The sequence below is a fragment of the Zygotorulaspora mrakii genome, chromosome 3 (genome assembly GCF_013402915.1).
Source record: "Zygotorulaspora mrakii chromosome 3, complete sequence".
In the NCBI taxonomy this organism is placed as follows: domain Eukaryota; kingdom Fungi; phylum Ascomycota; class Saccharomycetes; order Saccharomycetales; family Saccharomycetaceae; genus Zygotorulaspora; species Zygotorulaspora mrakii.
The window spans coordinates 571112-592209 of record NC_050721.1 but is presented as its reverse complement, the minus strand read 5'-3'; the positions used below and the strand labels follow the sequence as shown (position 1 = coordinate 592209).

General features: G+C 38.8%; 16 protein-coding genes across 16 annotated transcripts; 10 read left to right on the top strand and 6 right to left on the bottom strand.

The window, feature by feature from the left end:
* Positions 1-190: 190 nt before the first annotated feature.
* On the bottom strand, positions 191-3952 carry HG535_0C03060 (uncharacterized protein; the record flags this gene model as incomplete). The annotated part of the gene is made up of 1 exon (XM_037287787.1): positions 191-3952. The coding sequence occupies one exon, from the start codon at positions 3950-3952 to the stop codon at positions 191-193; it is 3762 nt and encodes a 1253-aa protein (XP_037143682.1).
* Positions 3953-4393: 441 nt separating this feature from the next.
* PAC10 (tubulin-binding prefolding complex subunit PAC10) lies at positions 4394-4963 on the top strand (the record flags this gene model as incomplete). Its single annotated transcript, XM_037287786.1, has 1 exon — positions 4394-4963. The coding sequence occupies one exon, from the start codon at positions 4394-4396 to the stop codon at positions 4961-4963; it is 570 nt and encodes a 189-aa protein (XP_037143681.1).
* Positions 4964-4993: 30 nt separating this feature from the next.
* DSC2 (Dsc2p) lies at positions 4994-5881 on the bottom strand (the record flags this gene model as incomplete). The annotated part of the gene is made up of 1 exon (XM_037287785.1): positions 4994-5881. The coding sequence occupies one exon, from the start codon at positions 5879-5881 to the stop codon at positions 4994-4996; it is 888 nt and encodes a 295-aa protein (XP_037143680.1).
* Positions 5882-6042: 161 nt separating this feature from the next.
* PEX8 (Pex8p) lies at positions 6043-7755 on the top strand (the record flags this gene model as incomplete). The annotated part of the gene is made up of 1 exon (XM_037287784.1): positions 6043-7755. The coding sequence occupies one exon, from the start codon at positions 6043-6045 to the stop codon at positions 7753-7755; it is 1713 nt and encodes a 570-aa protein (XP_037143679.1).
* A 178-nt stretch (positions 7756-7933) lies between these two features.
* MRPL25 (mitochondrial 54S ribosomal protein mL59) lies at positions 7934-8398 on the top strand (the record flags this gene model as incomplete). The annotated part of the gene is made up of 1 exon (XM_037287783.1): positions 7934-8398. The coding sequence occupies one exon, from the start codon at positions 7934-7936 to the stop codon at positions 8396-8398; it is 465 nt and encodes a 154-aa protein (XP_037143678.1).
* Positions 8399-8608: 210 nt separating this feature from the next.
* On the top strand, positions 8609-9313 carry PRP38 (U4/U6-U5 snRNP complex subunit PRP38; the record flags this gene model as incomplete). The annotated part of the gene is made up of 1 exon (XM_037287782.1): positions 8609-9313. One exon carries the CDS (start codon positions 8609-8611, stop codon positions 9311-9313), a length of 705 nt encoding a protein of 234 aa, XP_037143677.1.
* A 5-nt stretch (positions 9314-9318) lies between these two features.
* SMD1 (mRNA splicing protein SMD1) lies at positions 9319-9759 on the bottom strand (the record flags this gene model as incomplete). Its single annotated transcript, XM_037287781.1, has 1 exon — positions 9319-9759. The coding sequence occupies one exon, from the start codon at positions 9757-9759 to the stop codon at positions 9319-9321; it is 441 nt and encodes a 146-aa protein (XP_037143676.1).
* A 590-nt stretch (positions 9760-10349) lies between these two features.
* HG535_0C02990 (uncharacterized protein) lies at positions 10350-11063 on the top strand (the record flags this gene model as incomplete). The annotated part of the gene is made up of 1 exon (XM_037287780.1): positions 10350-11063. One exon carries the CDS (start codon positions 10350-10352, stop codon positions 11061-11063), a length of 714 nt encoding a protein of 237 aa, XP_037143675.1.
* A 75-nt stretch (positions 11064-11138) lies between these two features.
* On the bottom strand, positions 11139-12227 carry UPF3 (Upf3p; the record flags this gene model as incomplete). The annotated part of the gene is made up of 1 exon (XM_037287779.1): positions 11139-12227. One exon carries the CDS (start codon positions 12225-12227, stop codon positions 11139-11141), a length of 1089 nt encoding a protein of 362 aa, XP_037143674.1.
* Positions 12228-12406: 179 nt separating this feature from the next.
* Positions 12407-13876, top strand: THP1 (Thp1p; the record flags this gene model as incomplete). Its single annotated transcript, XM_037287778.1, has 1 exon — positions 12407-13876. The coding sequence occupies one exon, from the start codon at positions 12407-12409 to the stop codon at positions 13874-13876; it is 1470 nt and encodes a 489-aa protein (XP_037143673.1).
* A 425-nt stretch (positions 13877-14301) lies between these two features.
* On the top strand, positions 14302-15237 carry SIT4 (type 2A-related serine/threonine-protein phosphatase SIT4; the record flags this gene model as incomplete). The annotated part of the gene is made up of 1 exon (XM_037287777.1): positions 14302-15237. One exon carries the CDS (start codon positions 14302-14304, stop codon positions 15235-15237), a length of 936 nt encoding a protein of 311 aa, XP_037143672.1.
* A 1318-nt stretch (positions 15238-16555) lies between these two features.
* NPC2 (sterol transporter) lies at positions 16556-17071 on the top strand (the record flags this gene model as incomplete). Its single annotated transcript, XM_037287776.1, has 1 exon — positions 16556-17071. The coding sequence occupies one exon, from the start codon at positions 16556-16558 to the stop codon at positions 17069-17071; it is 516 nt and encodes a 171-aa protein (XP_037143671.1).
* Positions 17072-17394: 323 nt separating this feature from the next.
* On the top strand, positions 17395-17877 carry SDH5 (succinate dehydrogenase assembly factor SDH5; the record flags this gene model as incomplete). Its single annotated transcript, XM_037287775.1, has 1 exon — positions 17395-17877. The coding sequence occupies one exon, from the start codon at positions 17395-17397 to the stop codon at positions 17875-17877; it is 483 nt and encodes a 160-aa protein (XP_037143670.1).
* A 239-nt stretch (positions 17878-18116) lies between these two features.
* Positions 18117-18404, top strand: MRP10 (mitochondrial 37S ribosomal protein mS37; the record flags this gene model as incomplete). The annotated part of the gene is made up of 1 exon (XM_037287774.1): positions 18117-18404. The coding sequence occupies one exon, from the start codon at positions 18117-18119 to the stop codon at positions 18402-18404; it is 288 nt and encodes a 95-aa protein (XP_037143669.1).
* Positions 18405-18471: 67 nt separating this feature from the next.
* FAD1 (FMN adenylyltransferase) lies at positions 18472-19395 on the bottom strand (the record flags this gene model as incomplete). Its single annotated transcript, XM_037287773.1, has 1 exon — positions 18472-19395. The coding sequence occupies one exon, from the start codon at positions 19393-19395 to the stop codon at positions 18472-18474; it is 924 nt and encodes a 307-aa protein (XP_037143668.1).
* Positions 19396-19576: 181 nt separating this feature from the next.
* Positions 19577-20875, bottom strand: MTF2 (Mtf2p; the record flags this gene model as incomplete). Its single annotated transcript, XM_037287772.1, has 1 exon — positions 19577-20875. One exon carries the CDS (start codon positions 20873-20875, stop codon positions 19577-19579), a length of 1299 nt encoding a protein of 432 aa, XP_037143667.1.
* Positions 20876-21098: the final 223 nt, after the last annotated feature.

The window sequence follows — 21098 nt, the reverse complement described above, 5'->3', positions numbered from 1 at the left end:
CGGTCAATCCCCCATTTTTTTAGATCTTCACATCCTTTTATATTTTTGAAAAAAAGGCGCCGGAAATAAAACTTCTAACGTCCTATTAATTCCGGTTATCAGCGGATGCCTGAGTAATAGAAAAAGAGCGTTCAGAGAGCCATCTGAGAGCCATCTGAGAGTGTTCAAAAAGTGTTTGTAAATTACTGTATTACCATTTAACCCACTGGAGCTTTGCTTTGAGTAGCCAATAGGCTAGTAAACGATATATCACGGCGACACATACAATAATGCCAAGATATTTTTGAACGTTTTTAACCAAACCATAGCCTTCAAGTACCTCTTGTCCGTTTGAAAAAATGCATGATCCATCTGGATTACGGCCGGCGTCTTCACAAGTGAGTTTCAACGCACTTGGAAATGCCAAGTTGATGATTATCATAGATGTGTAATTCAGCGGATTAAGGTAGTTTATACCTTTTAAAACCCTAGACATGTGCAAAGACATCAGTCCTGATAGTTGTGTGCCAATACTCAAAATGACAGAGATGCAGTTTACGACGAAACCCGGTCTTTCGAAAAGTGTATTTGTCATTATTCCCAGCGACTCGCCGCATGTTGCAATCAGAAACGAGCAGTACATGGTCCCAAAGAAATTGCCAGCAGTTCTAGGTAGGCCACAGACCATGACGGTGAAAGCTGCATATACCACAGCAGCGAGGGCAGCCAAAGGAAGTTCCAATGTCATATATGCGAGGAAGAAAGGTGCAATTCCGTAAACTTCGTCAAGATATTCCTCATAAAAATAGTCCCGTTCCGCTGGATAGCACGCTAGGTTGCTTAACATACCAATGAAATACAATGCAGTGGACTCCTGGGCTAAACCTAGCCGATCAGATATACTCGCGTAGTCGTTCTTAATGGGAGCCCAAAATAATGCAAAGATAACACCAACGCCTGGAATTTGAGCAATTCTTGACATAAGGGAATCAAAATTTCTCCTAGTAGTGGTGAATTGCCTTCTGAGATTGATGACATAGGCCAAGGCAATATTACACGGTATCCTAATAGAATACGCATATTCTGATAGGAAGTTCTCCTGAGAAATCATTTTTTCTTCAGAAAAAGACGGTGAATCCGCCTTTGAAGTATCTAAATGATCTTCCCAACTTTTCAGAATGATTTGCAGTCGGGCTTTTGATGTAACTTCATTTTGCTCATTTTGCGTATTGACAGAGGTTATATCAAGGAAAAAGTCAGCGACATTGGTAAATGCTGGACACACATAACTCAAACTGCTGAAATGTTTAACCATGTTTTCTGGCGAGCCATTGTAAGCTGTTCTTCCAAACTTTGCCAGTAGCAAAACATTGCCAAATCTTTTGAATAGTTCTGATCTAGGTTGATGAATAGTAATTATAACAGTCCTTCCAGACTCGAAACACAAATTTTCCAGAATTTCAAGAATTGTCGCTGATACGAAGCTATCGAGGCCGGACGTGGGTTCATCAAGTAAAAGTATAGGGGAGTCATTCAAAAGTTGAATACCCATTGTGACTCTTCTTCTTTCACCTCCACTGATTCCCTTTAGAAACTCACAGCCAACGATGTTGTTTTGGCAATGAGTCAGACCCAACGCTCTTATTAAATCGTTTATTTTAGAGGTCCTTTCATCTGATGTCAAATGGTGAAGCCTCAGCGCTGCTGCAAATTTGAATGTCTCTCGAACGGTAAGTGCAGCCAACAGATGATCATCATCTTGTGAAACAAAAGAACAAACTTTTTTGAACATTTTTTCAGATATTTTAGTGTTATTGAACATTATCGAACCTGTTGTTGCAAAAGTAGAAAAAATTGATGAATGCAATCTTCCCGATATTAAATTTAATAAAGATGATTTACCTGATCCCGAAGGTCCCATGATAGCATTTATCATACCAGGTTTGAATACAGCGTTCACCTTGTGCAGGATTTCCTTTGACTCATGTTCAATTATCCCATGCCTCCAATTACTTGATATCTTTTTCTGATCAACAGCTAGAGATAAATCATCTAATACCACTGTAATACTGTTATTTTGAACAGTCCTTGATTCTAAATCAGAACTGTCGATTTCTTTTACGCTCTTAAGGTTCCTTTTCTTTTCTTTTTTCGATTTTTCTTTGCCCTGTAGTGAAATATCAACCTTGTTGACATAAAACATTATCAAGGCAGCGAAGTGATAGAATAATGCAAAGCAAAACAGAATCACCAATGGCACGGTTTTCCAGTTACGAGCAAATCCCAAATTATCCAGCAGTTGGTTGCCCATACATCCTTCTTCTATTCCACAGGATTCGGTGAAGTTACTTGAAAGAAGGGCCCCGAAACCATACCACGTAAAAGATATATATTTTGTCCAACGAACGTAAACTGGCATATATTTTGCATTAACGAAAAAACCACAGGACAAAGATAGAAATGTAAAACTCAAATTACCAACGAGTGATGCCTTGGAAAAATCCCGGGAAACAGCAACAGATAGAAGAGCCATTCCAGAACATGAAAGCTGAATTAGAAAAACGACAGCAAAATGAAGGAAAAACTTGTTCGCGTCGGGTTCAAGTCCGAACATAAAGTAGGTTATTGTAACAAAGATTAAAATCATCAAAAAATCATCAGAAAAAAAGAGCGACAGCTTTCTGGCACACATGAAAGAAACAGGTGTTACTGTTCCTTCTGCTCTTTCGCGATCATACAAAGCAATGTCTTGCTCACAAAGTCGATAAGTATCAAAAAGTAGGTATAAGTAACATTGAAGAACCACCGAGGCATAAAGAGATGAAGTCAAAGTTCTAGAGCCTTCCAATGTACTCATATCTGGCTTGTAAAATATCCAACCTGCCACTGCACCGATGACAGCTGGCTCTGCGAATGTTGCACATAGCGTAACGTAATCGCTGAGATTTAACTTGTAATTTCTTTTCGTTTGGACCAATACCTGTTGTCCATAAGATACACTGGCTGCAAGATTCCTAACGCGAATTTCTTTGGAAATGTTCGTCTGTCTATAGTGCACATATTCGCTCTCGTACTTTTTCCAAAATTGAATCAGCTCATTTAGTCTCTCTTGAGATATTTTCTTCGAAGCGTCAGTCCGACCATCAACACTTGAGATATCAATAAAGTAGTCAGCAGGATTGACCATATCTGGAGTACTGTACCCTAGTGAGGCAAAATAGGGAATTGTATTGCACATCTGATCGCAAAACACCACCTTCCCCTGCGACAAAATACATAATTTATCAAGTAAGAACAAAATGTCTGACCTTAGCTGATGTATCGAGAGTATGAACGTCCGGCCACCATGCCTTGCTAGCATTTTCAGTGTCTTAACAAGCAAAAACGCCGAATAAGCATCCAATCCAGTAGTTGGTTCATCTAAAAACATAATAGATGGATTCGCAATCAATTGGGTTGCAATACTCAATCTTCGTTTCTCCCCACCAGAAAGTCCTCTATTCTTATTATCACCGACCAAAGTCTCTGAACAATCTCTGAGTCCCAGTTCTGTTAACAATTGCTCCACAATCTTTTCCTTTTCGCTCTTGCTTGCCCTTAGTTTCAAATTGGCCGCAATCAAGAGCGTCTCTCGGCAGGTTAGTCTAGCTGAAAGTACATCTTGCTGCGGCAAATAGGTCATGTTGGCATCTTTTTCATCAATTTCCTGATCTTGATCTAGTAAATAGTGGATCTTGCCTTCATATTTCAGTCCAGATCCCATTTTTGACGCCAGAACATTCAGTAATGTCGTCTTCCCTGAACCAGACCCACCCATCACTGCCATTACTGATCCACTCGGTATATCAACCGAAAAAGAGTCAACGAGCCTGCTGTCAGACCTAGAAGCAATGATTGACAAGTCTCGTACTTGCAATTCGATGGATGGAGCTTTCGCAAAGCCGAAGTCATTCTGAACCAGCTCAGTTTCCATCACTTATGCTGACCTTCAACCTTACCACACTTGGATAGCCAAAAAAAAGTCGACAGTTTATTTTTATTATAATTGCAGATATTATTTGTTACTTTTGCTAACGATATATCCGCCTCGCTAAGCGATGACAGCGTACACTCTTTGCTCACACAGAAGCTGCTCTAAAAAATGAGGAACAGATTTAACCACCAGTTGAGTTTACACATCAGCCCGAGGGTGCTCGGAGCACAACAGCTACTACGCTTTATCAGTGAACCAGGTTCTTAGCTCTTTCTTATATATCCACGTGATGGTAGTTCAGGTATCTGAAACCTTAATTGAAGCGAAAAAAAAAGTCGTGAAGACAGTGCATTCTAGATTATATACTGATGCATAATAGCACATAGGTTTGGTTTAGAATTCGGTAAAGATCGTCAGATAAGCTGTGTGAAAGTTTGAAACATGGACACCATTTTCAATTCTACAAAGACTAATCCAAGAGGAATTCCTGAAGCACCATTTGTTGAAAATGTCGAAGATTTCATAAAGGATCCCAATGATTTCGATCTGTGCTTTAATAAGTTTCAAGAAAGATTGTCCAAGTACAAATTCATGCTAGAGTCTAAAAACAGCACTATCAGGCAATTAAAATCTAGGATTCCCGATATTGTAAACACTTTAAAAATCTGCAACACACTGAAAAACAAACAGGAGCCTGTTGAAACTAGCTATCAATTGAATGAAACCCTGTATACGAAGGCAGTTCTTGATTCTGGGGAAGACCTCAAGGTCGGTCTTTGGTTAGGTGCCGATGTGATGCTGGAGTACCCGGTAGATGAGGCAATTGGATTACTGGGCACAAAATTGGTAGATTCAAAGGAAAATCTCAGAGTATCCACAGAGGACGTGGAATTTCTGAGGGAAAATATTACAACAATGGAAGTGAATTGTGCAAGGCTGTATAATTGGGACGTAGAGAGAAGACAAGCTATGAAACAAGCCGAAAAGGGTACAGAAAATTTAAAGATCTAATTAATGTAAATAGTCCTAATTTTTAAAAAGCTAGCGCCTGAATGTGTCTAAAAATTGCACTCCTAACGAGCGTTGTGGTTCATCATTGGCATTTTCGTCATCCAACGGTAGAGCATCAGAATTGGTATTACCAGCCTCAGCCGTATCGTATCTTCTTATAGGAGCGTTGATTTCCTCTCCTACATCACTACTTTCCCTGTAGTTATCTCTGGCAACGTCTCTTGACGCATGACTATCATGTGTAAAGAACTTTTTGACTAACGGCAGTCTCCAACGTTCAATACCAGGAAATAGACCCTTATCTATGAATACACCGCATAACCAACTTATAAAACCACATGTGATACCTACCAGTCCTTGGTTAAGCAAAAGTAACGCAATGAGCGTATTTACGAGAAATTGATCATTCAAATGCCATACGTGCTGCTTTTTATTTGCTTTTTTGGACCAGGGTTGGGCGAGCAGGACCTGAAACTGGTATATTTCGGGGGTATACTCTTTAAAAAAATGAAACATAGACAGTACAAGCGGCAGTGAGCCTGTCGATAGACTATTCCATATTTTCCAAGGTAGAAGCTTGTTCAATAATATGTTCAGACCTGCCAGAGAAAAAGTTGTGTAAATAAATGCTAGGGACAATATGCTGAGATATTTATAGGATCCCATAAGCCTTTCCAAACTTCTGAACTGATACCATATTAGAATAATAAGTGCGACATCCGTTTCGTTAATGCAACCCAGTTGGAATATTGCTAGTCTATAGTATTGGTGATATTGTGAAATAAATGGATCATATTTGGCAATAAAGAGATATTTACAATTTGAAACAGATGCAGCTAGCGCAACAGCACCGGTACTAATCATACATAATTTGGTAACCGGGAACTGGAATAAACCCGTCGGCATCTCCATAGACATATTTCAGTTCTTTCTATGGTGATTTTTTGTATAACTTGCCTTGTTCTTTGAAAAGTATTTCAGAAAACACATATCAATTGAAGCTCCGCCCTTGATTATTTAAACAAATCTGAAATAAATGATAACGACTATATGAAGAGTCCCGGCGTGAGATAGTTGGAATGGATCAACGAGCTATCAGCTATTTATTGGCTTTACTTGCCTCTAAGAGCAAAGCTATAGATTCCACATTTTTGAATAACCTAGTTTATCGCACCGCAAGAATAAAATCATTGCCGCAGCTAGTCGCTCTGGTGGAAGGCATATTTCAAAGTGATGTTTGGTCTTATATTGATTTAAGGGAGGTATACCAAATGGCAGAAGCTATTATGTACTGGAAACTTGAAATATCAGAGCCCTCTATTCCCGTCTCTTCATTTTATGATGTCTGGAATGCATGCTTTGCCAAATGTGATTCATGGACAATGCCGAAACTCTCTATTCTAGGCGGGATATTAAGCACTAAGGGAAAATTTATTGGAATTCAATCAAATGCATTTGTTGATGATACGGGAAATGTTATATCATACTATAACCAGTGGAGGGTCTCATATTTCATACCAATTATGAATCATTTTTTATCGCTGCCTCATGCAGACTGTAGCACTTTAGTATTGATGTATGCCACCATAAGTGAAGAGGAAGATAGTTTTAAAGATTTGGTAGGTAATTGGGATATGGTGACATTTTATTTATCTGCTTTTCTCTCTGCATATATGCTACATTCGGGTCAGAATGACAATTTTTTGGCTGGAAATATGAATAGACTTGCCCAAACTTTGCAAATCTCAATTGCTCGCAGCTCAAGAAAGGTAGTATCTGCTTTTTTATCAAGACTATGCAGAGATTGTTATGACCTTTCGATAGTTGAATCAAGGGGTGTGCTAGAGAAAGACTACTCAACAGTACACTATTCCAATATTCTATTTACAATAACCCTGACGTTGCGGGGAATGTTAGAAACATCGACTCCTCTTCCATTTTCATCATACTATCAAAGTCTCATGTGCTTATTTTACATAAACTTCATCACACATGATATCGGAAGTAGTGGATTGGACTCCTATGAAACGGTCTATGAAATCACAAGCATAGCGACTGCTACGGACAATAATTACAAGATATATCAAGAAATTTTAAATACCATGAATGGGAATATATGGCACAGCACTGAAGGAACAACAAATAAAGTGAATACGTCGAGGCTGTTTTTCATGTTTAGTTATATGGGAACAACTCTAAATGAACTGGATAACTTAGATCCGCATCAGATATCAGAAATAATTTTACCCCTCAAAAGGAGGTATATAGACTCTCCTAATGAAGAGTTGCGTGAGTCAGTTCACTTATTTGTGCTGTCATTGTTCATGAACAACAAATGTACCGCGCTGATTGAGTGGCAGTCGAAAAACTTTCTCAACTACATAAGCATCTCTGTGGACCAATTTTTGCGAGGTAATATTAAGGGAAACCAGCTTGTAATAATTTATCAAAAAATGGCTTCTAGAGTGCCATATTTGAGGCTACTAAGTAAGCATGTATTGAGAGATAGCTTACATTACACTTATCTCAGGACTATAAATTGCAAGGGAAGTGAACTTCAACAAAAAAAGACTCTCATGAAGTGTATAATATACCAGCTGCCCTATTTGACCGAACCATATCTCATAACGTGGCTTGACACATGTCAAGATTTACTTGCTAAAAACAATTTTACAGCAATACAGCGTAGTGATGTCCTCTGCACTATGTGGGATACCATATCGTCCTGTAAATCAGATATCGCATTGAAATGGTGGTATGCCAACATGGTACCCTTGAATGCTCTGCTATGATCACTCTATCATTTGGCCAGTTTTCTTCCTATCACTAGAATCTCGAATTCAATTTTCATGTCGACTAAAAAGACAAAATGTGAAAAAACCGAATGCAAGACAACTTACTTACATAACAATTCAAAAATAAAAAATATACATAACCCTCAGAATCAGTCAACACATAAGGATATCTGTAATGTCATCCCTTCAATTTTTTGATATGTTGCCTACACAGCTGAAGAATTTCTTCAAGAAGTATCCACCATCAATCATGTTTTCAACGAAACCAACATCAACGCATGCGATTGAAGCAAACCCTTTTATGCCAAATAAGCATCCTATAACGAAAAGATACCACGAGCCCAAGTACTCTTTAAGGCGTATGAGTGACTTGTATAAAGTTGCGAGTTTGTACGGTGTGCAGGATTTTTTACCTCCAATGAAGAAGAAATTTTATGAAGAGAAATACGAGAATAAAAAGATGATGAAGGGTGTATTATTACCAAAGGGACATAAACATGAACTAGCCCGTGATGCGAAACTTGCAAAAATGAGAGAAGCAATCTCTAATGCGGATAGGTTCATCCTTGAAGTGAAGGGCTCTAAATACAAAAAGAAGCTGGAGAAAAAAAAAAGAGATGATGCAACCACTTGGTTCTGAAATTATAATCTCTAGCTATCTTGTAAATATGATATGTATATATAATAATGAATTAGCCCTTAAAAAGGCATTTTCACGTGATAGATTCATGAGTGAGATATATCATGAACATTTCCTCTTCTTATTCGATCAAGCCACGAGCCGTTTCTATTGATAGCGAAGCTAAAAACGTGTATCCCACACTTCTCAGTCATATAGTATCTCACGGATATGCCTCAAGAATATAATGTGGAATCCTTTCTGTCAACTAAGCAGTTGAATCACCAATCAGTTTCTTTGATCATTCCAAGACTTACTCGAGAAAGGATTCACAATGCTATGTATTATAAGACTAACCTGAATACCGTGGCAATGCGAGGTGATACGATGAACAGTCTTGCTAAGGTCATCGTGCGCGATTTGGGAACCCTAACAGAAAAGTCGATAAATCAAGCAAATATCTTGGGTGGTGTGGAGTTTAATTGCCTTCTGATGAAAATGGTTGAACTACGACCAACCTGGGAACAACTATCCATAATGCTACAGGGTGATAATACCCAAATTTTCAATAATAAATACATAGTGGCATTAGTATTGACATATTTAAGAATTCAGTATTTCTTTTTGCAGAAAGATGATGCATTGGCGAAAGATCTCAGGAATACATTCAGTGAAAGACTAAATGACTATAGAAAATTGAAAAGTGTTTCAATGAATATGGATTGCTGGTCACTGTCACAGCGACCGGAGATTTCTATTGTGCATATGGATGAGCTGGTCGAGTGGCTCGCAACCCAAAGGGAAATTTGGGGGATACCACTCGGTAAATGTCAATGGTGTCAAATATTCGAAGAGGACAACGTTAGCACTGAAGATGAAAGTGAAAGTGAAAGCGAGAGTGGGAGTGAAAGTAGGAGTGAGAGTGAAACTGATTGAAAACTTTACACGCCTCTTCTAATTCTCTTATTCGAGCCATTACCGAAATCTCCTCTTCTTTTCCTACTCAGGTCATTACTTACCTTGCCCGATTTTCTTAACTTGTTCAACTGTTTCTCGTCCACTAAAAGCGAATCTAGGTTCAGTGAATCTGGCAGTATGATCTGCCTGATGGTATTTCCCCGAACATTTATGTACTGCAGTGAAGTAGTAGTAGTATTCGTTGAAGTATCCGTGCTCAATTCCCCATTCGCAAGGTACACGCTTGCCAGCGCATTTCCCTCTGAATTTGCCCGCTTATTCGGCAAAGTCAATTGCACGTCTGTTAAGGTAGCATTCATTTGGGGAGATACCGTTTGCAAAGTTCCCCAAACAGTTGTGCCGTTTTTCAGCTCTACAGTAACCTGTTCATTTTTAAGTTTTTTCAGAAAGTTTACAAGTTTCATTCGGGGTGAAATGTGAGGATAATAATTTAGAATATCAGCAAGGAACTGTCTAATTGTCTGTGGTATCTGAAGAATGGTGATCTTTTAATTTCAGTTAATCTTTTTATGATATTTATGAAAAATTAGTATTCCATTTTACACCGGAAAAATCTGTGCATCACATACAGCTCATACCGATGAAAGGATAAAAACAAGCTAACACAGGAAGGACTAAAAGGACCATTGAGGTTCGGTATACACGGTTCAGTGGAGCACTTTGCAGCTGCTGTCTTGACAGATCTTAGTGGGCTACCTACTTGTTTTCTACTCGGCTCAAAGATCCATAGGAAGCCTTTCTATATAGCTTAGACCGATGAGTCCTTTTACTAATGATACGAAGTCTGCTAACCGTTTCAACCTGTTTTCAGCATATAATTCTGCTTAGTGGGCGCGATAAGTCTTTAAATTGGAAGTTTTCACTCTTTGATAGCGCATTTCCCGATAAAGGGCTCTCGCATTTTGCCTATTGTCTTATCAGCTTTATCATCTCAGAACGGCTATCCACGTATATAAGCATGAATGGAAAAAAAAATATCTATTCCTCATTATAAATGTCATTAGTGCAGCTGCGACCACTACCCACTCACTGCCTAAAAATGTCAAGAAGTAGATCAATTGCTGTACAATATAATGATCAGCTGTACCGGAGCCCTCTCCTAGTGAAATCCCTTACTGGCGCAGTGCTTTCATCCATGGGTGAGCTGATAAGTCAATGCACGGTAAGTGTTGCCGCTTCAACTGGAAATCATGAAGAAGACGCTGAAAAAGCAAGTCTACATGCACCTAATAAGATTAGGAAAATACTAGCTGACTTGAAATTATCAAAAGTTTTTTTTATGTTCTGCTATGGCGGTCTTATAAATGCCCCAATAAACCACTACATGTATGGATGGATCACTAATGCCACCAATAAACGGATGATGTCTGCCAGGATCAAAAAAACGGTTCAGTTGCTAGCATCATTATCCATGGTTGCGCCGTTGCAGGTACTATTTCTTGTAAGCACGCTCACGCTGCTAAACTCTAAAGTTAATAATGACATACCGGCAATGTTGAGAGCCATTAAGCAAGGATTGAAATCAAAATATCTCAAGATATTAACTTCGAGCTGGGTTAGTACATCCGTGTTAGTATCGATAGCTCAGAATTTTATTGAACCGGAAAAATGGTCCATATTCTTCAGTTTCGCATATGCCTTCCTTGGAACGGCTCAAAATATATTCCTAAAATTGAAGGATGAACCTTCGATCAAGAAAGACAATTAGCTGTCGTACGTATCTGTTTAAGAGACCGCGCCACTTTTTCAAATTGTTCGTTTTTAATTTTTTCAAAAGCTTAATCTAGAATCTTTTTTTCGGTTGTAGTAAAGACTCTAAACCCTCAATTCTCGAAGATTCCTTCTTTGATTTAGTCTTGGCGTCTTGTTGATTTTTTCTCCTTTGCAATTCTTTTTTTCCAGCAGCTTCCAAGATGACTACGTTTTCCTGCGGCTGCGAATCAATTCCTTCCTTTGCTGCTTTCTTCTTCTTTTTCGATCTCTTCCGTCTTGTTTTCTTCTCATCAACTGAATTGCTCTCGGGTAAGCCATCCATAGCAGTACCCTTCTTGGATTTTTTCTTCTTTTTCTTACCTTCCTTGTCATTATTATTCTTGTCCTGTTTGCTCTCTTTATCTCCTTTACTCTTGCGATTTTTCTTATGACCGGTCAATTCAATCATTGCTAGCTCTGATCTAGATTTGATTTCCGATTCAATACTCCTTTTCTTAGCCAGCTCCTTCTTCATAGGTTTCAATATGCTAACATTTTCAAGACCATATTCCGATCCATGTTCCTCTAGTAGTTTCAATGAATCCACAAAAGTTTTGAAAAGAGGATCTTTTTGTATTTTCCCCTCAATATCTTTTGAGTTTCGTTTATTTGCTTTAGTCTCTTTGATAACCATTCTTGGGTACAGAGATACCCTTGAAGTAGGAGAGGAGCTATTATTTCTATCATCAGTGAATTTAACTTGCTCTGCCTTTGCCGAAAACTCTTTTAATTGATCCATCGCCCCAAATAAGAAATAACATCGAGAATGAGTGGGTTCTGAAAAGAGCTTGAGTGGATAGGAGCCTTGAACATAGTACCATTCAACTACATTGAAATCTGAAAATTTACCAGTATTGGCTATTAAAGTTTGTGTAAATTGTTCCTCGGTTAAACCTGGAGGAAGCAATCGCAAAACCAGCTTGACACCATTGGACTCCTTCTCTCTCTTGAAGCGGTCCCGTTTCCTGTTTCTAGAGCTCCTACTGGTCTTTCCATTATTTGAAGCCTGTGAACCGTTTGGCTTCTTGTTCTTTTTATCTTCTTTCTGGCCTCTTTTCGCGCTCTTTTGATTATCTTTATTGAGATGTTTCTTGGTCTTCTTTGAGTTGGCCTGTTCCATGATCAACTACACTTCACCAAAGTATTATGTGCTATCTTACAAGCTCCTGTATCGATTTTTTTCGGATGGACATCTCTTAATTTTTCTCAAAACTAATTGAATGTTTAGTTTTTATTTCAAAAATAAATAGAAGGTGTATCTTAACCAAAAAGCAGACATGTATCAGGGGCAATAGCAGGATGATTTCTGATGTCAACTCAAGCACATCGCTAAACTATTCGCTCAATCAGTTTTGCAAAGATATTGCCAATGGAAAATACTATGTTCTTTCGATAAATCTGCAAGAAAATGGAAATATAATAGCTGCGTTGCAGCTAGAGTTGCACAACTTCAAGGACAAAAGTAATTCAGTCATGTCAAACAAATCTATAGAGAACTTTATTGAAAAACAAAATTTCAAGTTCGAAGGAAGAAGCTGGGCGAGGTTTAATATCATGCTTGTATCATTTTTAGGTTTTTGCAGAGATGTTAATCCGTGGTCTATATGGGACAGTTGCGATTTGATCTTTCAGTTTTATCAAGATTTCAACAATTGTCTGATCAACGACAGCTATCCACTAGATCCATTAGTACCAATATTTCGAAACATGACCGAATATGTGTTGCCAATTGCATCGAAACTCGATGCAAATTGTTTGCGTATTGGTACAAAAAAGAATCAATTCCTTTCATTTGCATCATCTGTTATTTCGAAGCTGTTCAATAGTGTTAAACCATCCAGAACAAATGATGGTAATGTGATCCAAAGCGGCGATTTGATAGATTTTCCCCAAAAACAAAAGATCCTCTTATATTTGGTTAATAAACTGAACAATATATACTTCAGAATTGATTCGCCGCAGCTATGCTTCAATGTTTTCAAGAACTTCAAGCCAAAGAGTATGATAACTGAGTTCGGTGTATATCCAATTAAAGAGCAGATAGAATACAAGTACCTTTTGGGGAGATACTATCTTTTAAACGGTAGAGTTATTAATGCATTTGTTCAATTGAATGACGCCTATACTCGACTGAGAAATTTATGTGATAAATGTAACCTGTATGGGCATGATCAAGTACGAAGAAACTTACTTAGGATATTGAGATATCTTATACCAACCGGCTTAATGATAGGCAAATTGCCAAAATTTGAAATGATCACACAAATAGATGTGTCATTATCAGACAAATATGCTAATTTGAGTCAAACTCTAAAAACAGGTAATGTCAAGGGTCTCAATATCTGGTTAAAGTCACATGAGAGAGAACTGTGCGAGAGACATCTGTTGGTGATACAATTGGAAAAGTTGCCAATGATATGTTATCGTAATCTTGTCCGGTCAATCGTGAGGCAGTGCATCATACCGCAAAATTCAGGCAAAATACCGTATTCAACAGTCCACGACGCCCTGAAAATTTCCATAGGCGATCCTTCTAATGACAGTGATGAGCACTTTGATATATACAACGGGATACATCGTTCCCGAAATGTGGAAAACGTCCTGGTGACCCTAATCAATCTGGGGTTCTTGAGAGGTAATTGCTTCCCGCAGCTAAAATTATGTGTCGTCAAGAAAACTGCATTGATTCAAGAAGTGCTGCCATCCATTGAAGGAAGGATATTGAGCTCGTTCGCACTCAACGACGATGATTCATGGCTAAATGATTAGTCATATAGAAGACCCATCTCGAAATAATCACGTGAATAGTGATTATTATGGCATGCTCTAGGAGCTACCATTACAACCAATAAGCTCCATTACTACTCATGCTTCATTTCAGAACTTAATGTTTCGAATCACATCACAAGCACCATAGATACCTACATAAACTGTCGACGTTGGGTATATTTATACCTTGCAGTATATAGCACAATTCTCATCAGTATCGGGCTTAGTGCTCTGACGATGCAAAAAAATCAGAAATGTCGAGGGGCTCGCTCGGCCATCAAGCAACTTGAAGCCAAACTTTGAAGTGAAAAAAAATAAAAAATTGTGAGCATAAAAAGCAGTTAACAAGGAAATTTGTGGGCCACTACGCTGGAGTTTCGAAGCTAGAAGCTACCAAATAGGTGTAGGATAATCAAAACGACAAAATGCCGGAGAAAGGACCTGACGAGTGGCTTGAACGGGTCAAGAAATGCCAATCGCTTACTGAGAATGAGATGAAGCAACTTTGCGAAATGGTAAAGGAGCTTTTGATGGAGGAAAGCAATATTCAACCGGTGCAAACCCCTGTTACAGTCTGTGGTGACATACATGGACAATTTCACGATTTACTTGAACTATTTAGAACAGCAGGCGGATTTCCTGATCATATCAACTACATCTTTTTGGGAGATTACGTGGATCGAGGCTATTACAGTCTTGAAACTTTTAGTTTATTGATGTGTTTGAAGGTCAAATATCCATCAAGGATAACACTGGTCAGAGGTAATCATGAATCAAGACAGATTACTCAGGTTTACGGGTTTTATGAAGAGTGTTTAAATAAATATGGTTCAACGACTGTGTGGAAGTATTGTTGCCAGGTGTTCGACTTTTTGACTTTGGCTGCTATAATAGATGGTAAAATATTATGTGTTCATGGGGGTCTGTCACCAGAGATCAGAATGCTTGACCAAATTCGTGTTCTGTCAAGAGCGCAAGAGGTACCACACGAGGGCGGATTTTCAGATTTGCTCTGGAGTGATCCTGATAACGTTGAAGCATGGCAAGTCTCACCAAGAGGTGCCGGGTGGCTTTTTGGTAGCAAAGTAGCTCATGAATTCAACCATGTTAATGGGTTGAACTTAGTTGCAAGAGCTCATCAATTAGTTATGGAGGGTTTTAAATACCACTTTCCAGAAAAAGATGTAGTAACAGTATGGTCCGCACCGAATTATTGTTATAGGTGTGGTAATGTTGCCAGTGTTATGAAAGTTGAAGAAGATTTAGAACCTTCGTTCAAAATATTTTCTGCTGTGCCTGATGATTACATTCAAGAAGCTGCAGCAAGTCATAATAACCAAAGAGGTGGTTACTTCTTATAGAAATTTGTTCTGTCATGAATAAAAGTAAATTGTATCCGTATTCCATTTTGAAATTGAGAGGATCGTGACTCCTTGTATATTCCAACCTATATAATAATGCTCTGCATTTGAAATGTTTAATGATAATAAACTCCATTTTATTAATATTCTCACAAATACAAAACTCGCAAGACTGCTTTTATAGGTGTATTATAGATAGCTGATCCAGTTTTGAAGTTTGGGGGTTTATTGCCTAAAATTTTATGTGACCGGAGCAGTTTCCGCCTGTAGCAATGTATGGAAGGTCGCTATGTTTAGTTACTTATCATTAAAAAATGGTTTTCAATTCAACCTTTCGCAAGAATGCCCTTCAAAGAGCAATGAAGTTAGGTCCAATGCAGCATTCCAATTACGAGAGATAAGATTTTATAGATAGGCACAATTTAAAACTGCAGGCACCACAAATCCTCTGGTGTAGTTTACAGCTATGTCGTGTCTTGCTTCTGTTTGGAATAATATCTCGTTCAGTAGAGGCTTTGAGCTACAGAGATTCGGCCCCAACTAATCGAAAGGCAACCATCATAGAAATGCACGCTACATGTGATGAGATATATTTGAGAGTTCAACCGAACGCAAATTCGTGAATGAGAAATAAATCTATCAAGCGTATAATGCCAGCTTTCGCAACGAATGAAGAAACCCCAGGAAGGATCGCTGCCCTAGGCGTACTCGACAAAATAATAGTTAACGGTCAATTCGGAAATGCCATGAAATGCAAGACTTTCTCGGCAAATTCAAGTATTGGGCATCCCATAATAGTGGGCCCTGGCTGTCTCATAAGATCTACAGAATGGCCTCACGACAGCCGTGCGACAGCGACACAATACGCCGTACCACTGCAGCTTCCTGAGTAGGCAAAGCAATTGTTCTCGGAGCATCACCATATAAGTCTGGGGGTGTGCAATATTACAGAGAGAGTCACACCTTGCCAAAAATGTTGGAGGTATCAACCTAAGTCATGGGCAGGAAGTGCACAGCTTATTCAGCGGTTACTCGCCAAAACCGACAGCATTCTAAACTCGATGCATCTTTGCATGCCAACGTGCCGTAATGTAAATGCAGCGTAGCACGGAAAATGCTTCCTCGTGCTTATCATATTTAATTTGGTCGCAAAATTCAACATGCTCAGTTATAATTAAGGCGCGTTCTTTCCCTCCGAAACTTTCGAAAATATATGTAACATTGTAAAAGGGGAATTCTTTCTACAGATCGATTCAGACAGCTATTACTCCCAGTAACAGCCTTACCCACAACCCTCATCCCTTCGCCATTCATTGCTATGCATTACCTTTTTGCCTTGATAAACTTTTTATCACTAGTATCAGCCTTCGCTTTAGGGGGTGTTGTAGCGTTCTTCCCAGATGCACCGGGTCAAGACAAACCAATCCCTGGTGGTTCCCCATTATTCCAATGTGACACAGTTGAGAAACAACTGCTTAAGATCGAAAATATTGTTCTATCACCTAATCCGCCAATTCGTGGCGAAAACTTGACAATTTCCGCTGTCGGTGAGCTACTTGAAACCGTCGACGAAGGCTCCTATATTGACGTCGAAGTTCGTCTGGGTTACATCAAACTGTTGAGTCAAACGTACGACCTGTGTGAATCTCTGGAAGAAAATGACGTTGATGGTTTGACTTGTCCGTTGTCATCCGGTCAGTACAGCTTAGTCAAGGAAGTCGAAGTCCCTGCTGAGGTTCCACCCGGAAAATACGTCATCGTAGCTAGAGCGTATTCTGCCGGTGATGATCTGATTACCTGTGTTACTGGTGAGGTAACTTTCCCCGCTGCTTAGCTTCAAGATGAGGCAGGCCTCAATAGTTCGATAACTTTCTATGCGCGCTAATTTTGGCTTCAAAAGTTCCACATATTGAGACTACATATATTTTTCTAATTCTTCTAATCGATTCTTAATAATTGCACGATGTTATTGTAATCAGACGTTTTTATCTCTTTATTGAACCTCACTGCTAAGTTGAATACTTTCTGGTATCCCCGCAAACTGGATTTTCAGCTCAGTTGCGATATATATATAGGTATCTTTACACACGCAAGTGCTGGAAAGACTTCCAAAAAAGATCCAAAAACGATATTGGCAGCACGTATTAGGGAGTGAATATGCTTTCAGCTAGGTTAGTCTTACGGGAAATCCCACGTTGCAATATGTTATTGCAAAACCGCATTAATATTCCACCGTCTATCTTGAACTACTCGTCAAGCTCCAAGGTTAATGACAAGGAAGATGATGTCTTCTTGAGAGTCAAGGTCCAGCCAATAGTTAGGGAAAACGAGTCGTTGGATAACAAAAGGGCTCGTTTGATCTACCAGTCGAGGAAAAGGGGCATTTTGGAGACGGATTTGCTGCTGTCGAGATTCGCAGCTGCGTATTTGAAAACTATGACCCCGGAAGAGCTTGATGAATATGATTCGCTGTTGAACGAGTTAGATTGGGACATTTACTATTGGGCTACAAGAAACTATAGGACAAGTCCTTTACCAGAGAAATGGAAGAACTCAAAGATTCTTGAAAGATTGCAGGAATTTAGCCAAAATAAAGAAAAAGAAATATTGAGAATGCCTACACTTGATCGGTTTAAGTGAAGGCACCAGACAGGTCCTCGTTCAACAAATGGAGGATGCTCGCACACAAGCTCCGCTATCTATGTATATATTCACGTTTTTACATAATGAATTGGTATATTCATCACTCACGACGTAATGAAAAGATGCTTTTTTGTCATATGAACAAGATCAAGAACTATTAGACACTCAAAAGTCGAACTATAACACTTTCAGCAGGGTTTATGTCCTGAGAACGTCTCAACCAGAGTATTTTGAATATGTCAGGAAAACCACCAGTATATAGACTGCCACCACTGCCCAGGCTGAAGGTGAAAAAACCAATCATAAAACAGGAAACGAACAAATGTCTGTTGTTAATGTCGAATCTTTTGCAGTGCTGGTCATCTAATGGACATATGAATGCTGCATGTGAAAACCTGGTTAGTGAATTGAAAAACTGTACACAAGATAGAGCGTTGGGCAAAGGAAATAAGGTCGAAAAGAGCAATATTAATTATCACGCTGCTAGATTGTACGGTAGAATCAATGGTAAACCGCACGATTGATTCTGCGAGCCAAACTGTCTTGTATATACAATGTTTAAATGACTATATAATCACGAATATAACCGTGCTAATTGTTTGGGGGTTTGCGTTTTATTCTTCCTGCCCTTTCCAGTGAATCGTCAGTCAAAAACCATCCTGGGAAATAATCGTCGTCGAGCTTCTGTGCTCGTTCTATATCATCCCCATGAAGAGCGGAGCAGCTTATTGAACTGCAAGATTTGTTGTATGCATTTTCAATTTCCCATTGAAATTTACAGTCGTCGACTGTGTGCTCAGTGGCTTTTAAATACGGATTCGGGTTCGTCTCATTGATATTCCCTATAGAAGTGAATCCAAGCTTGTATAGTCCACATGTTGGTTCACCAGAATAAAGTAGAAAACTCCAGATATTGGCAAGTTTCCAGTGTAATAAAGGTTGCAATCGCATGAAGTCAGGCCAATCGGGATCCGTTCTTTGGATAGGCAATAGGTTTTGTGCAAATGGATCTGTGTGTCGAATTCCAATAACAATTCCTTTGGTTTCAGGGTTCATCTTCAAAAATTGCCGGAATGCTTCTGACATATCGGCTGATTTGCCACCATCTCGTAGAGACTCATACAGCGATAGGAAATACCTATCAACTGTATCGGTGACAAACTGCTCTAACGTGGGAAATATCTCATCCTGATCAATAAACACAGCCGGTAGCCTTTCTGATGGAAATTGGTGGTATTTAGCGTCAAACTGTGATGCCCTCGTATGCATTTGAAAGAACTCCCACAGACAGCCCAAGTAAATGAGCAGTAATACCTGACAATCCTTCCCCCCATTGTACGAAAATGATATCTCAGAGTTAAGTGGATTCCATAAAGTGAAGATATCCTCCAATAGATAGCGTCTAGTCAATCTGATTGCATTTTGCGTCTCGCTTATTATCTCAGTGTTGTTCTTTATACTAAGATATGATTCTGTCAAGTTGTAGCAAAACTCGGAGACACTTCCCAACCCCATTATGATGCATTTAAACTAGATCTGGGCACATATACAGAGCATTGCTGTTATTTACAACGATAGCCGACAACTATTTCATGTAATTATTATTAATATGCAATATTAAAATCACGTGAATTTAATATTGAACCATTAATAGATAAACGACATATGTCTATATACAAGCTATGAGTCCCGAAATTTATATGAGGCTCTCTTTTAGTTTTTTTAAATAGTTTTCCACAGTCATCAAGTCCATGCTATTCTCTCTGCACCATACTACTCCGATGGCTAATTGATTCCCCTCAATCTTCCCCGTCTCTTCGTCGAAGATACCGTCGTTTAAATGTCTTAGATCATGAACAACTTTGTCAAGTATTTCTATTGTATGAATATCACCTCTTATCCCATTTATACTCATTTCCGTAGTAAGCTGTTTTAGCTGATGTATTTCTCTAAAGTTATCCCAGGACAGCTTGAGTAATAAATTGTAAAAGTCGACATTACAAACATTAAGATATAGTGATATGTCCGCATTTCTCTTGCATTCCCTGTAAATATATGAAGCTATGGTGTAGTTTCTCTCGGAGGGGAAATTGAACTCTTTGCATTGCAGTAAATTCACTAAAATGTACGGTAATGTTATTCTGTAAGGCTGCGGTAACACTTTATTGTTAACTTCACATTGTTCACTTATTTGTGTAAGGATACTGTCCGGTGAGCTGATCTCGGTAACATCGCTTGACTTGTCTCTGTTCGTATACTGATGCAACAGAGTTCGTACGTATTCTAATAAGTCATAATCTGTCTCAATTTTCTCATAGGTTAGTGAAAGATAAGGTTTTAAAACATCTCCAATGGCAGCTTTGAATCTTTCTTTGGCTTCAAGTTTTTTGAGAACTTCTTTACTCAGTCTCAAATCTAATCCGGTTTGGAATCGAATTTCCTTCGTTGGCGACTCAACCATATTTTTTAGAAACTTTCCAGATGAAAGTGATGTTGTCTCATTGGCATTTTTTTCATGCGTATCGGCGAATATGCTTGACACCAATGAGACGGGATAATTCCTTATATCGTCCGTCGTCAATTTAGCGGATTCCCCTATATCACCCGAGCCGCTATTTCCACTGGTGTTTTTGAAGAAGTCGAAAAGCTTTTTATCCGTTGCTTGTATCTCTTCATTTTTCTTTTCAAACACCACCTGCAACCGCTTTCCATCACTTCCATTTTCTGACCTGCCATCGCTTGTATCGATCGAAAATGCATCCAGAAAAATGTCACTGGAATTTTTTTTACGCAGTTCTTCCTTTTTCATAATATTCTCAAAAACTTGTTCGAACAGGGCTCTCTCTTGGACACTAGTCACATCCTCCTCATCTTTGAAATGATTTGCTTGTCCTATTCGACTTGCATCTGGCCGGTCGACCTTTTGTCTAGCAACATTGCAATGGTGGAGATTGCGACATTCAAAAAGTCTTACCAAACCCTTAATGCGTAGCATTAGTGCTAGAACACCTTTTGTTAATTTCTCAGTTTCAGATATCTAATAATTAACTTATGTTTTTTTTCGATCAAATTGATAATTGAGTATCGATCAAGCGACTATATATTATTGAAAAAAAATTAAGGAAACTGAAATCAATAGAGTACATAATATAACTGTAATATGAAATTTTAAGAAGGGAGGAGAGTTGTCTAGTGGATGTGAGATGAAACCGATGTGT